The sequence below is a fragment of the Dufourea novaeangliae genome, unplaced genomic scaffold (genome assembly GCF_001272555.1).
Source record: "Dufourea novaeangliae isolate 0120121106 unplaced genomic scaffold, ASM127255v1 scaffold39, whole genome shotgun sequence".
In the NCBI taxonomy this organism is placed as follows: Eukaryota; Metazoa; Arthropoda; class Insecta; order Hymenoptera; family Halictidae; genus Dufourea; species Dufourea novaeangliae.
Window position 1 is genome coordinate 1,582,505 of NW_015373918.1, and position 15,096 is coordinate 1,597,600.

A 15,096-nucleotide genomic window follows, 5' to 3' on the forward strand; every position below is an offset into this window, starting at 1 on the left:
ATGACGTACGTGAAATCCTGTGGATTTAAAAAACATCACTAAATTATTACGATAACATTACAGATTGCTATTTTAAATTTCACTTGAACTGTAATAAATTCCTCAAGATGTAAGCTGAAAATGGAAAACATTACGTTTATCGAAAAGTTCTCCGTGCCTTAAAATCATTTTATTTTCTTTTTATTCCGACGATTCACTTCGTTACACCGTTCTCTGTTTCCCTTTGGATATTTTATACAAACCCCACCGTCTACCTGTTCTTTATTCCGCGGCTCGAGCTAACACTTCAGCGTTGCAACGCTTCTACCTATAGCCACCGTTTCCCGCTGAAACGAACGGAGAGCCGCCGTGCAACCTGCAATTGGGGTTGCATAGATTCTACGAGCTCAAGCAGCCGTGTTCTCACGAGATGGTGAAATGATAATACCGCCGATTTATCTTGATTGCATAGCACACGGCGAGGTAGAGAGGTGACTTATTTATTTAAATTAAAATTCGATGAAGTGAAGCCAATTCTGTAGAACTTTGTTCGCGCATTTTCGAGCGTGTCTTACGATACAGAAACAACTCATCTCGTTCTAACCATCGTATTATGATCTTAGTGTCGACGCTATCTCAGGAAGACAAGGAAACCGAGACAGTACAGCATCGATAATAGTTTCCACAAGCTGATCGGTAATGGGATTACACGTGACACCTGAGAAAGCGATTAGATTCACGAAAATCACGGTAGCCCTAGCGTTCACGTGGCCACCCTCGATTAACTCTTCTAACAATCGACTTTTGTTGTTCAACGTGTTATGGTGGGCGGCGTTTGTCAGCTGCCTCGGTCTGCTTTTGCCGCTTCTCAGCGCGATTTACGTGTATAGCAATGAACCAGTCCTGCTTGGTAAAACCGTCAGTCTTTTCTCGGCTGTCGCTCAGGTGATGATCAAGATGATCGTTTGTCGTCTGATGCAGAAGCGGTTTCGAGTAATTTCACGTCTTTCTCTGAATATTCTTAAAGATGTTATTACCACGTGGTTCGGCTCGAATCAGACGTCAGATCGTTTCAGAGATTGTTCTTCGATATGGAGAACTTTTGCAAGTACGCCACCGAGGAGGACAGGATCGTAGTGCAGCGTCACATGGATAGCTACAAGTATTCCCACGTTGTTTACGCGATCTGGTGTTTCTTGACGTGCCTGTTCGTTGTAAGCGGCCCTCTGTACTCGCCGCAAATGTTCCCCACGCTCGCTATATACCCATTTCCGGTGGAGTATCAGCCGATGAAGAGTATTATTTTCTTCCATCAAATACTGGTCGGCTGCCAGGCGACCGCAGGCATGGCGATCGACGCTCAGATCGCACTTCTATTGAGATACGCCACGGTCAGGTTCGAGATTTTAGCGATACAGCTGCGGAAAGCTAAGTCCGGCCAGGATTTGAACGCCTGTATACGGGAACATGTGAAACTTTTGTGGTGAGTAATGAACTACTTGAGCGAAATCGTTTATGCACCATTGCACGAAAAATCGTCATTTAATGATACCTTCGTATTACAATAGTATTGTCTGTAGATACTTTCAATAGACTTTAGCATGCAATTCTATTATATTATTTTTCTTACAAGTCCATCGGTGCACTTGTAAACTGCAATTGCACATTTTCTTGAATGGAGCACTGCGATTAGTTTGCATAAATTCGTTCCTCTTGTCGTTCTCCGTATAAAAGGTGTAAGATAAGCATACTGAAAGCACAATTGAAACACAATAACATTGAAACATCACGCCACCTATTATTCACAACTTGTTATTCCGATAAATGATTTAGAAGAAAAGGTTTGAAGTAATTTTTTAAATGTGAACATTGAGGAACCAAACATTCTAATGAGAAATCTAAAAGAACAAGATATAAAAAAACATTTACAAAGTAAAGGTGAAACACGTACGAGTACTTGCTCTAAGTCGTCAAGTAAAATTAAATATCTCGTAAAGTATTATGTTTTCAATAACCTTACTTTATACATCTCTTATACACAAAATGATACGAGGAATCAACGTATACAAAATAAAAAACAACTTGTTCCTTTGAAAGGAAAGTGCACTTTGCAAGAGCACCAATGAAATCGTGAAAAAAGTTAATAAAATCGGATGATTGCTTGTTGAGCAATGAAAAATTCTCCGGTATGATTTTCGTTTCGTAACTTCACTTGGAACAGCCCAGTTACAAAAATCACCCTGTGTATACATGAAGAATGCAGGCTTGCGTGAACAGTTGTTGAATTTCAGGTATACAAAATCCGTATACAAATCCGTCAGGTTTATTGCTTTGGCGACAGTAGCCACGACGCATATCGCCGTGATTTTCGGCAGTTTGAACCTGGTCACCGTAAGTAACAGCTTCGCCGAGAACAACGTGTGATGCTACAAGACGAGCTGCACGAGTTCACGAGAGATTCTTGCAAAACAGAAACAACCATTACTCTTCAAACTTTTATTCGCGCTCGTGGTGTTCAGCGCCAGCGTGGAGCTCATCATGTACGCCTGGCCGGCCGACAGTTTGATACACGCGGTAATACAACGAATCGTATCGCAATACTCGACTGCAAACATTGTAAGACACTTTACTTGCAGAGCAACAAAACTGCCGCGGCGGCTTACGAGACAAACTGGTTCGAGGAGAATGTCGATATTCAGAGGAAGATCCGCTTTATCATATTGAGATCCCATAGACTCGAGGCTATCGAAATAAGCGGTATTATGCCAAAAATTACATTGTCTTATTATGCATCGGTAGGTATTCCAGAAAATAGTATAACAAAGGTTATTTCTTACTTGCAATGAGAATCGAAAACAGCAGTCGCACGCGAAATGTCCTACCGATTAAAAGATTAATTAAATACAATCCACCCCGGTTTGTAACTGCACCAAATAATACAGACTCCTCACGATTATCGTCTGGCTTGTTCTACACGATTATTGTCCAGACGACGTCCACAACACTGAGGGGGGGGGGCGTAGTACCTGCCAAGCACAGACTTTGTTGGCCCCTCCGCTTTTGTTGTCATGCCTTGGGCTTCGGGCAGAAAACGAATTTACGAGGAACTGGAGCATTTCTTCCTATAGGATTATTGTCCCTGCGCGAACCCGATTTCGGGACGATAGTTGACAGGAGTCTGTAAATCTGTACGACATTTCGCGAACAATCCTATACGCATCATATTGCAAATGGTACAATTAACCCCCTTCATTTCATTACAGTTTCTATATACTGCGATGACCTGTTTCACTGCATTGCGTATAATCGTCGAAAAGTCCAACCACGATTGAAACTTGAAAGAACATACAATTCAGTAGAGCGAATTATACAGCATTGTAATGTATATATCGATAATATAGCAGCTAAACGCACAAATTAATCATACCCAAACATTTTTTCACCTCTTGTACTATCAGCCTGAAGTTGTCCTGTAAAAAAATTGTTCCTGTTCAGACACTTCGTTGAGCTGCTACGATCGCTTCTGTGCGCGTGCAATTGCTCTTCAACATGTATTCACAGATATCTGGATTGGAGTGTATATCGTTTCTTTTCGATCATAAAATTGATACTTCCATCCCTCTAAACGACACATGGTGTACACTGTAAAACTTCATGGTGTGTTCTGCCGCGGGTGCAATCGATATCCCATATGGTGTGAAAAAGAAGTCGAGCTAGAACGCCTGGGCACGCGACCTATTAATCATAGATTTACACTTGACGATAGATACAGCTCATAAAATAGCAGAATAATAGCACACGTTCACATAGATAATACATCGATCCTCCCTTAATACCCCTTCACCATAATACTTCAATAGCCTACGGTTGATTTCATTAACATACCCACTGGAAAATGTATGTTCCCATGAAAAGAAGTAAGTATGCATCAAGCGAACGTGGCGATCCGGTTACAATAGCAAGGAACTTCTACTGCAGTTGCTTTCTCACCCGGGAAAAATAATAATAGCGGAAATCGAACGGCGAAAGCTATCATTGAAGCGTCTCCTCCGCAATTCCGTTAACAGTCAATCATTCACTATTCATCGCGATCTTCGTGTGCCGTTCAGTAGCGTCGAAGACTGCAGTGTCTGGCGCGATACCGCGTTGTTGCAGAACCATTAGTTCCCTCAAACAGGAACACCACGTAAACGCAATCCAGTGCAAGGGAGACCGATCGAAGATTACGTTTACCCTCGACCAACGAATCCACGTCCATTTAGTCCCTGCGCAACAATGTTCGACCAAGTGTCGCCGGAAAAAGTGATAAATTTCACGCGTGTTTGCGTAGCTCTAAGTTTCTGCTGGCCGCTTCCCACGACAGCCACGAGATCCGAGCTCCGTCGATTTAAATTCGTGAGAAGTATACTCGCCCTGAACGCGATCGCGCTTATGTCGGCCCTGTTGTACTCGTTGTACGGATACTACGATGATCCCGCTAACTTCGCACAGGCGGCTTGCCTCATGACAGCGATCACCCACGCTCTCATGCAGATATGTTTTGGAATCACGCAATACGAACATTTACAGGTGAGTCTTCGTTTGAATTTCTGACACTACTTAAGTGAAATGTGATTTCTCGATTCTCTGTCGCATTGAATCGTAGTACAGAGGAAATACGAATTTATTATTATTTCTGAACTGTTTATGAACAGTTTATCGGATGATAATTCTCATGTGTACCCTCGCGTGCACACTCGGCTTCCGTTAGGGGAAAAAGTGGCGTAAAAGAAAAGTCTCGTACCACTTACTAAATTTCTTTTAAGTACGGAAATAAATGTTAAACCGAATATTAATTTGGCATAAATTTCAGTAACTCTCAAAACTGAGAGGTAGGAGGCCCTTCGGCCACCTCACATTTTCTCCTAGCGGAAGCCGAGTTTGCTCGTCAGTGTGCAGTGGATTTCGCTTACTTGGGCTAGCGGTAAATAGAGGAAGCCGTTTAATTGAGAAAAAACTCATCGAATGTATTATATTTATCTATGTGATACTTCGCAGGTAATTGGAACAGCAGCATAATCAGGCCAAATGGCGCTAGACTCGATGTGTCCCAAATACAGAATATCCTCGAAGAGTGTTCAAAGGCTTCTTGGCACTGACAAGGACAGGTCCTCAGGTGTAACGCTGACTTTTTAATGAGATTAGTACACTGATAATTCTTGGAATTCTGAAGCCAATAATATTTGTTTCAGCCGCATATGGCCATTAGTTTATGAAATATTAAATCTTCAATGCCGAGGAGTCATCGAACATTCATCGAGGATTTACTGTTACCAGAATCCACTGTACTTAACCATAACTTATTAAATGTGGCACTGGCGAAAAATTAATGACGTATTATTATCATGACGTTGCAGTGGTTGATCGAAGAGATAACAGCGTACTGCGAGGAAGCAAAAACTAACGAGAGACAAATCCTCCAACGTTACGTAGACAGATATTCCATGTTTTACGGTATATCCGCGATCTGGTTCTACCTGACAGCGGTCATGGTCGTCGTAGGAACATTGTTTATATCCCAGCCTTTTCCGACGAAAGCCGAATACCCGTTTCCTGTCGATTATGAGCCCGTGAGATCGATAATCTTCTTCAGTCAAGCACTCGCCGGGTTCCAATGCGCCGCGCACATTAGCTTCAACATCTTCGTCGCAATGTTGTTGTTTTTCGCGGTGGCTCGATACGAGATTTTGATGATGGAATTGCAGAATGTCACGCGTTTCGTAGATTTGACGAACTGCCTCAGAAAGTATTCCCATGCGAAGGTGTAAGTTACGGTTTTAATCGTGCGAATACAGAGAATCCTTATTGAGAGGTGGTATCCTTTTCGGCACTGACCGTTCAGACGTCCACCGCAACACTGGGAAGGGGAATCGTAGAGTCAGTCAAGTGCATACTTTGTTAAAAAACAAGTTTATGAGGTGCTGACGACTTTTCACCTACCGAAACGGGGCACCAACACTCAACGAGAATTCTCTGTTGTATATAACACAACTGGGTGGGATTATGTTTAATCGCATCCCGATACAATTAGAATTTCAGTAGAGCATACCATATTGAATTCGAGTGACTAATCATTCTTTACCAATATATATATATATATATATATATATGTTCAGGAATGTTTATCAATACGGATATTTAGTGTAACAACTAAGCTTTCGAAAGATGCATCGTTTACTGAAAAATAGCAAGTCGTAGTAATATACATGAAAACTCATAGTAACACAGTAATATAGTAATATAGTAATATAGAATACATATAAAATCAAAAATGAAGTTCACAAATGTATTCATACATTGTTAAAGAATGTTCATCATTCAAATTCAAGAATTGCGAACGTACGAAAGTTTTGAAGCGATCCCGAGGTTCAAACGCTCACGGAACCTTTACTGTACAATGATAATCCACCTCTGTGACTTTAGTTCAATGAATCTACAAAAGTGACTTGAAAATGAATCAAATATGGTTATGAAATTCAAATATGATCGATGATTATTTTCCATTGAATACCTGCTACTTGTTTCAACGAACATTGTATATCTTTGTTCTGAAATGACGAAAGAGTTGTTAAACGAATCGTGTTTCAGTTACGCGCAAGAAGTGGCCAACTGTGCTTGGTATGTCGTCGCAACCACTGTTTCCGTCAGTACAGTGGCACTTGTGGTGGGCGGTGTAAATTTTTTTGGGGTAAGGACAATTAATTCTGAACCATGAACGATCGGACGAACCGTTTCCAATGAAATGAAACACCCTTTCCACGAACAGCACCAACCGCTCACAGTTAAATTGCAATACGTCTGTATCCTGGGGACCGGATTGCTGGAGGTTTTCATGTGTGCATTGCCAGCCGATCATCTGCTGGACATGGTAAGTAATCCATCGAACGACTCGAATCACGATTAATTAATCTTTCATCTTTTCGTAATTGAATGTCCGGTTAATTAAGTCCACTGTCATTGGCACAGAGCCAGAAGGCTCTTCATAGCGTGTATGAAGGAAGGTGGTACGAGCAAGACGTGAAATTACAGAAAACGGTGCTGTACACGTTGACATATCGGAATCCTGTTGCGGTCAGGATTAAATGTATCGTGCCGGTCTTGTCTTTGAAATTCTTCGGCTCGGTGAGATATACGAATTGCAATCGTAATTATTGACCTTATCGTAACATATATCAATGATTATGGAATATTTCAGTTTGTGTCGAACGCGTTCTCTTTCTGTACTGCTCTGCGTGTGATAATGTCGGACGAAGACGGAGAGTTGTAATCAAGTAACATTTGATTTCTACGTAATGCTCAAAGATAGCCCGACATCCTACAGTCAGAGTACAATGAGTGGAACAATACATACATCCATCTATGTAACCAGAAATTGGCCCGTTAACCTATTAAACCAGAAGTTGGCACGTTAACCTATTACACCAGAAGTTGGCTCGTTTTTACCTAACAATCGACCCGACGAGAAGCCGCGCGCCTCGGTCGCTCGCGAGGACCGTAAAGCGCCGAAAGTCCCCCGCCTGGTTGTCGCGCGATTAAGGTATTTATGCGGCTCATACTGCGTTTTCGACTCGAGCGATTCTAACGAGGCAAGTAAAACTATAAGCCCGCCCGCCGCTGCCGTTGTGGAACCAGTCTGTCCAGAAAGGGGGATGGAAACTTTTAATGAGAACAGCGAAGACAATTCGGCCATCTCGTACTGAAAATCAGCCCGATTCTGGGCTGGCCGATACCGAGCAGAAAAATCGGGGTAGAAGAGTCTAGTGAACGAGGGGTGGCCCACGAACAAATCGTGCCTTATCTCTGCCACTATAACGACGAAATACACCTTTCGTACTCTCCTCTATCGCGGAAATACAGAAAACGTTCGGTAGGAGGTTAAATTTCTTCGCCTGGCACATTGACTGCCACAGTGAAAAAGGCCGTACGTAGACAGACATAATTTATTTCGTTTTTTTAATCGTAAATCGTCTAGGATATATGCATTTGGTTGATAGAGGCTGTCGATCTTTGCAATGATACTGTGATATTAAGTTTTCGCGGAAATTTTGTATCGGTACTTAAATTGAACAACATTTCAAGTTCGTGGGAATCAAGTGTAAAAGTCAGGTGGTACTGGAGGAAACTGGTATAGTTATGTGTGCTGCTTGACCAGTTGGTAACGGCAAATGACATAATCATGTCACGTGACGTAGGTGTTGAGTGACAGTGGGGGTTATGTGACATCATTTATCCCTGTAGAGGGAATTATTCCATTCCCAATTGTTTCTTCCATGCAAATTTCACGAGAGTAACACCAAACCGCGCTTCTTGGTTTCCTTGGTAGAACGAACAAGCGAAGATCGTTCTCGGAATATGTTATTCTCCCTTGTTTTATCTCGAACGGATTCACGAATTCGGAATTTTCATCGTCTAAGAGTGGAGGGAACACTATTTCGTTGAAATAAAAATGCTCTGGTGACGAGTCACAAGTTGCAAATTCCTGGACAGAAGGAGAGTGTTCTTAAGGACAAAAGATATCAACACGCGGAAAAGAAAATGCAAGGATCCAGACGGCTATTTCCGGCAGCACAAGCCATTTCCACCACAATACGAGTAATTAACGTTCTGGCAGGTCGACTTACCGTCGAGTGGGATACGAAACGACCGGAAACACTTCGCTGAACGCGTGCATACGCGGGCCGTGTACAGTGGTCATACCTTGGAGACAAAAGATCTGGGCAACTCGTGTGTTTATTACAGACGAAAATCCCCAAGATGACGTACATGAAATCATGTGGATGTAAGAAAAGTCACTAAATTAATACGACAATTTAAAATTAAGACAATTTTAAATTTCAGTTGAAATGAAATAAATTTCTCAAGATGTAAGCTGAAAATGGAACAAATTACGTTTATCGAAAAGTTCTCTATGCCTTAAAATCAATTTATTTTCTTTTTATTCCGAACTTCGATAGATTCTCGCTATAATTGAATATATGGTAATTTCACTTGTTTCTACTTGCTCAGAAAAATATTCGTCTTAATATGTGACACACCTTATATGCACAGCCCTGTCTATAAGCCACCGGCCACTTGATTGTTTCGAGAAAAATGAAAATCGAAACAAAAATTCAATTTCTCAAAGCAATTTCAGTTATTTATTCATGAATTACATAAATAATCTGTAACATACCTCAAACATGTTGCACAATTATTTAACAAAAGTTACGCAACAATAAACTGCTATAAATTTTGTAACACTTTTTATAGTCAATCCAGTTTAATGCATAATGAAACAGCGAACTAGAGCATTTGGAGAAATTCACTGTTGGAGTGCCAAAATTCATTTTGATGAATATTCCTGAATGAATTGATCGCACTAATTAAACCCACATTCAAGATTCGACAAAACACTGAATATGATTTACATTACCTATGCAACGTGGAAAATTGATAAGAATCCATTTATTTCATAATTTTACTGACGTATCGACGTTGATTCTTCTTTGTTCCCCGTGTAGCGGCATAAATGTCCGGTGACTTATGGACTGGAGTGTATACTGTATCTTTTCGTTCATAAAATTGATACTTTCATCCTTGTAAACGACACATGGTGTACACTGCAAAACTCCTTGGCGAGTACTGCCGCGGGTGGTATCGATATCCCACGTGGCGTGAACAGGAAGTCGCGGTACAACGCCTGGGCACGCGACCTATTAATTATAGAGTTTCACTTGACGATGAATACAGCTCATAAAATAGCAGGATGGTATCACGCGTAGACATAGATATTGCATCGATCCTCTCTTACTTCCCCCTCGCGACAATACTTCACTAGCCTGAGGTTGATTTCATTAACATCCCCATTGGACTATGTCTGTTCCCATTAAAAGAAATACGAATACACCAAGCGCATGTGGCGGTCCGGTTACAATAGCAAGGAACTTCTACTGCAGTTGCTTTCTCACACGGGAACAATAATTGTATCGGAAATCGAACGGCGAAAGCTATCATTGAAACGTTTCCTCCGCAATTCCGTTAACAGTCAGTTATTCACTATTCATCATGATCGTGTGCCGTTCAGTCACGTCGAAGATTGCTGCGTCTGGCGAGCTGTTACAAAACTGTCGGTTCCCACAAACAGAAACACCTCGTAATTGCAATCCATTGCACGGGAGACCGTCGAAGATTACGTTTACCCTAGACCAACTTGTCCTGGTCCCTTTAGTCCCGGTGCAACAATGTTCGATCAATTGTCGCCGGAAAAGGTGATGAAGTTCACGCGTATTTGCGTAGCTCTAAGTTTCTGCTGGCCGCTTCCCACGACAGCCACGAGATCCGAGCATCGTCGTTTTAAATTCGTCAGAAGTATTCTCGCCCTAAACGCGACCGTGCATATGTTGGCCCTGTTGTACTCGTTGTACTTAAACTACGGTGATCGCGCTAACTCCGCACAGACGGCTTGCCTCGCCTCGACGGTCGGCCACGTTCTCATGCAGATATGCTTTGGAATCACGCAATACGAACAGTTACAGGTGAGATTTCGTTTGAATTTCTGACACTACCTAAGTGAAATGTGATTTCTCGATTCTCTGTCGCATTGAATCGTAGTACAGAGGAAATACGAATTTATTATTATTTCTGAACCGGTTATGAACAATTTATCGCATGATAATTCTTATGTGTACCCTCGCGTGCACACTCGGCTTCCGTTAGGGAAAAAAGTGGCGTAGAAGAAAAGTCTCCTACCACTTACTGAATTTATTTTAAGTACGGAAATAAATGTTAAACCGAATTTTAATTTGGCATAAATTTCAGTAACTCGCAAAACTAAATGGTAGGAGGCCTTTCGGCCACCTCACATTTTCCTCTAGCAGGAGCCGAGTTTGCTCGTCAGTGTACAGTGGATTTCGCTTATTTGGGCTAGCGGTAAATAGAGGAAGCCGTTTACTTGGGATAAACCAGATCGACTGTATTGTATATATTTATGTGATGCTTGGCATGTAATTGTAACATTCGCTCAATCAGGCCAAATGACGCTAGACCCGATGTGACTCAAATACAGAAAATCCTCGATGAGTATTCGAAGGCTTCTTGTCACTGACAAGTACAGGTCCTCGTGTGTAACGCTGATTTTTTAAGGAATTTAGTATAGTGATAAAGCTAGGAATTCTCACGCCAATAACACTTGTTTCAGTCGCATATTGCCATTAATGTTCGAAATATTTAATCTTCAGTTGCGACGAGCCATCGAACACTCATCGACGATTTACTGTGACCAGAATCCACTGTACTTCACCACAACATATTAAATGTGGCACTGGTGAATAATTAATGAAATATTGTTATCATGACGTTGCAGTGGTTGATCGAAGAGATGATAGCGTACTGCGAGAAAGCGAAAACTAACGAGAGGCAGGTCCTTCAAAGTTACATAGACAGATATTCCATGTTTTACTTCCTTGTCGCTATCTGGTTCTACATGACCGCGGTCATGGTCTTCGTAGGAGCATATTTACTGAACCAGCCTTTCCCGACGAAGGCCGAATACCCGTTTCCTGTCGATCACCAGCCCGTGAAATCCATAATCTTCTTGATGCAAACAGTCATCGCATTCCAATGCTCCGCGCACGTATGCGTCAACGTATTCGTCGGGATGTTGTTGTTCTTCTCCGTGGCTCGATACGAGATTTTGATGTTGGAATTGCAGAAGGTCACGCGTTTCGTTGATTTGACAAACTGCCTGAGAAAGTATTCCCATGCGAAGATGTAAGTGACGGTTTTGATCGTGCGAATGCAGAGAAACCTTATTGAGTGGTAGAAGAATTTTCAGTCAAGTGTATACTTTGTTGGCGAGAATCGGGGTTTGGGCAATAAACAAATTTATGAGGTTTTGACGACTCTGCGCCTGCCGAAACGAGCCCCAACACTCAACGAGAATTCTCTATACTATACAGGGTGTCTCATCCGATTTTGACATGCTGATTTTCTCGCTATTGTCACACGTAGCAGAGAATGTTTCAGCGGAGGCATGAATGGTATCGAATGGAGCATATTCTGATGTTACTAGTTTTTCGTGCGTAGGCGCCTAAAGGTCAACTTTGTTTCTTTAAATGGAGTGAGGTATTTTTAGTACATCAATCGATGCAGTTGGACATTCGTTATAAAAATGTACTAACCTGTGTATGTTGAAAAGTTAGTACTTCAGGAGATATCTCAATTTAAATAATTCTAAAACACCATTACTATCGTACTAAGACGTTAGCGTTTATTGACAAGGATCGTAATAACTTACGACAGTAATGGTATTTTAGAATTATTTAAAAGTGAAATATCTCCAGAACTACCAAATGTTCGACATACATAGGTTAGTATTTTTGTATAACGGAGAAAATCAAGATGTTAAAATCGGGTGAGACACCTTGTATAACACAGCTGGGATGGACTATATTTAATCGCATCCCGATACAATTTTAATTACAGTAGAGCATACATTAATGGATTGGAGTGACTAATAATTCTTTAACAATAGATATGTTCACGAATGTTTATCAATACAGATATTTCGTGTAATGACGAAGCATTCGAAAGATGCCTCGTTTACTGAAAAATAACCATTCATAGTAACATAGTAATATAGTAATATAGTAATATAGTAATATAGTAAAATAGTATACATATAAATTCACAAATAAAGCTCACAAATGTATTCATACATTGTTAAAGAATACTAATCATTCGAATTCAAGAATAGCGAGGGTACGAAAATTTTGAAGCGATCCCGAATTTCAAACTGTCACTGCGTCTTTACTATACAATGATAATCCACCTCTGTGTTTTTAGTCCAATAAATCTACGAAAGTGACTTGAAAATGAATCAAATAAGTTTATGAAATTCAAATATGATCGATGTCTAGTTACCATTGAGTACCTGCTACTTGTTTCGACGAACATTGGATATGCACGTTCTGAAATGACAAAAGAGTTGTTAAACGGATTGTGTTTTAGTTACGCGCAAGAAGTGGCCAACTGTGCTTGGTATGTCGTCGCGACCACAGTTTCCATGAGTGCTGCGGCACTTGTACTGAGCGGTTTAAATTGTTTCGGGGTAAGGAAAATTAATTCTGAACCATGAACGATCGGATGAACCGTTTCCAATGAAATGAAACACGTTTTCCACGAACAGAACCAACCGCTTTCAGTTAAAGTGCAATTCGTCGGTATACTTGGGACAGTATTGCTGGAGGTTTTCATAAGTGCATTGCCAGCCGATCATCTGCGGGACATGGTAAGTAATGCATCGACCAACTCGTATCACGATTAATAAATCTTTCCTCTCTTCATAATTGAATGTCCGGTTAATTAAGTCCACTGTCATTGGCACAGAGCCTGAAGTCTCTTCATAGCGTGTATGAAGGAAGGTGGTTCGAGCAAGACGTGAAATTACAGAAAACGGTACTGTACACGTTGACATATCAGAATCCTGTTGAGATCAGGATCAATTGTATCGTGCCGATCTTGTCTTTGAACTACTTCTGCTCGGTGAGATATATGAATTGTAACCGTAATTATTGACCTTATCGTAACATATATCAATGCTTATGGAATATTTCAGTTTGTCTCGAACGCGTTCTCTTTCTTTACTGCTCTGCGAGTCATAATGTCGGACGAAGACGGAGAGTTGTAATCAGGAAACATTTGATTTCTACATAATGCTCAATGACTACCCGACATCCTACAGTCAGAGGACAGTGAGTGGAAGAATACATACATCCATCTATATTTAAGCCTATTACTTTCGTATGTACGCTAAATACCTCAAGTCTCCATCCGTCAAGGCGTTACATTTGTTCATTCTACGTGTCTCGAATAAACAACCACGTGCTAGAAAAATTCTAATGTCCTCTAATGGGCCACCGGTTCTTCTATCATGCATACGTCTCCTACTAATTCCCCTCTGCAAATGAATTGCCTAAGGTAAAGCGTAACGATATTAGCCTAAGGGTTTAATCATTTATTCACGATTACGAAACGACTAACGACTTCTCTCTCAATTACCTTCGTGACTACTGTTCCTAACGTTGACCCACTGATAACAGCAATCGATTCTTAAGTCCTCTGTTACCGTCATTTACCGTTCAGAAAGTTCCGCGAGTGACCCACAGAACGTTTAAGAAAAAGTGAAGATGTCTTGTACGAGTGGATAATTATTCGAAAAGTGATTGTGATTTTGCCATTATGCGTCGTTTGAGGAGAAACGGATTAATGAATCTGTTAAAGGTCTGCTGTCAATTGTTCGGTATCTGGCTCCCGGATTCGAACGCCTCGTGGTGGCGAGTGATGTTCTCGAGAGCGATGTACTGGATAAATTTCTGGAACGAATTCTACGGGGCACTGGCCGTATTGAACGGTCTTTGTTGTTGCTTCACGAGTGTCAGCGAAGTCGCGAAATCGTTCGTAGAAATGGTTTTTATGCTAGAGATGTTGTTCAATTTAATTTATTATCGCTGGAGATCGTCGAAGTTCCAGGTAAATATATTTATTGACACCTTTAACTCATATAAAGACAGGCTTCTTTAAATTTCAACTTTTCTATCGAAGCGTCAGTTTTCCGAAAAAATGCAATAAAAGCTTTATTAAATTCTACTGAATTTACTTGTGTATTCTATTACACAAACGCTCAGAATCCATAATCTAATAATAGAATATCAATCTGTACAATTCCTTTCTGATAGTAATCAATGGACAGTTCTTTAATATTTATCACGAATTTTGAAGTGACAGAACGTAGGCATATTGTACAATTTACTTTGTGTGGCTAAAAATTTCACGCGAATTCCAGCGTTTAATCATTGAAATGGACAAATTTTTCGGAACGACGAATCCACGTGACCGGATCGTCAGACAGAATTATTTGAATCGTACGAAAACAATGTACAACCTTCTGTTCGGTGTTTTCGTCGTTTGCGCCTTGTCTTTCGCGTTCTCGCCGTTTATCACGAGGAACAAAGTGACTCCGTTGAATACAGCGTACCTATTCCTGCCAAGAGAGAAGTATTGGGGTTTACGCGTCACCTTCGCGCTCAATATATTTCATCT

At 41.0% G+C, this 15,096-nt stretch overlaps 2 protein-coding genes across 2 annotated transcripts; both read left to right on the forward strand.

Moving 5' to 3' along the window:
• Nucleotides 1-678: 678 nt before the first annotated feature.
• LOC107194383 (odorant receptor 30a-like) lies at nucleotides 679-3,311 on the forward strand. Its single transcript, XM_015584002.1, has 6 exons — nucleotides 679-965; nucleotides 1,007-1,462; nucleotides 2,271-2,370; nucleotides 2,452-2,553; nucleotides 2,616-2,774; nucleotides 3,243-3,311. The coding sequence occupies exons 1-6, from the start codon at nucleotides 679-681 to the stop codon at nucleotides 3,309-3,311; spliced, it is 1,173 nt and encodes a 390-aa protein (XP_015439488.1).
• Nucleotides 3,312-4,254: 943 nt separating this feature from the next.
• Nucleotides 4,255-13,684, forward strand: LOC107194384. Its single transcript, XM_015584003.1, has 12 exons — nucleotides 4,255-4,548; nucleotides 5,376-5,782; nucleotides 6,607-6,706; nucleotides 6,785-6,886; nucleotides 6,985-7,140; nucleotides 7,214-7,281; nucleotides 10,226-10,532; nucleotides 11,360-11,766; nucleotides 13,006-13,105; nucleotides 13,184-13,285; nucleotides 13,384-13,539; nucleotides 13,613-13,684. Exons 1-12 carry the CDS (start codon nucleotides 4,255-4,257, stop codon nucleotides 13,682-13,684), a joined length of 2,271 nt encoding a protein of 756 aa, XP_015439489.1.
• The last annotated feature ends 1,412 nt before the right edge of the window (nucleotides 13,685-15,096 follow it).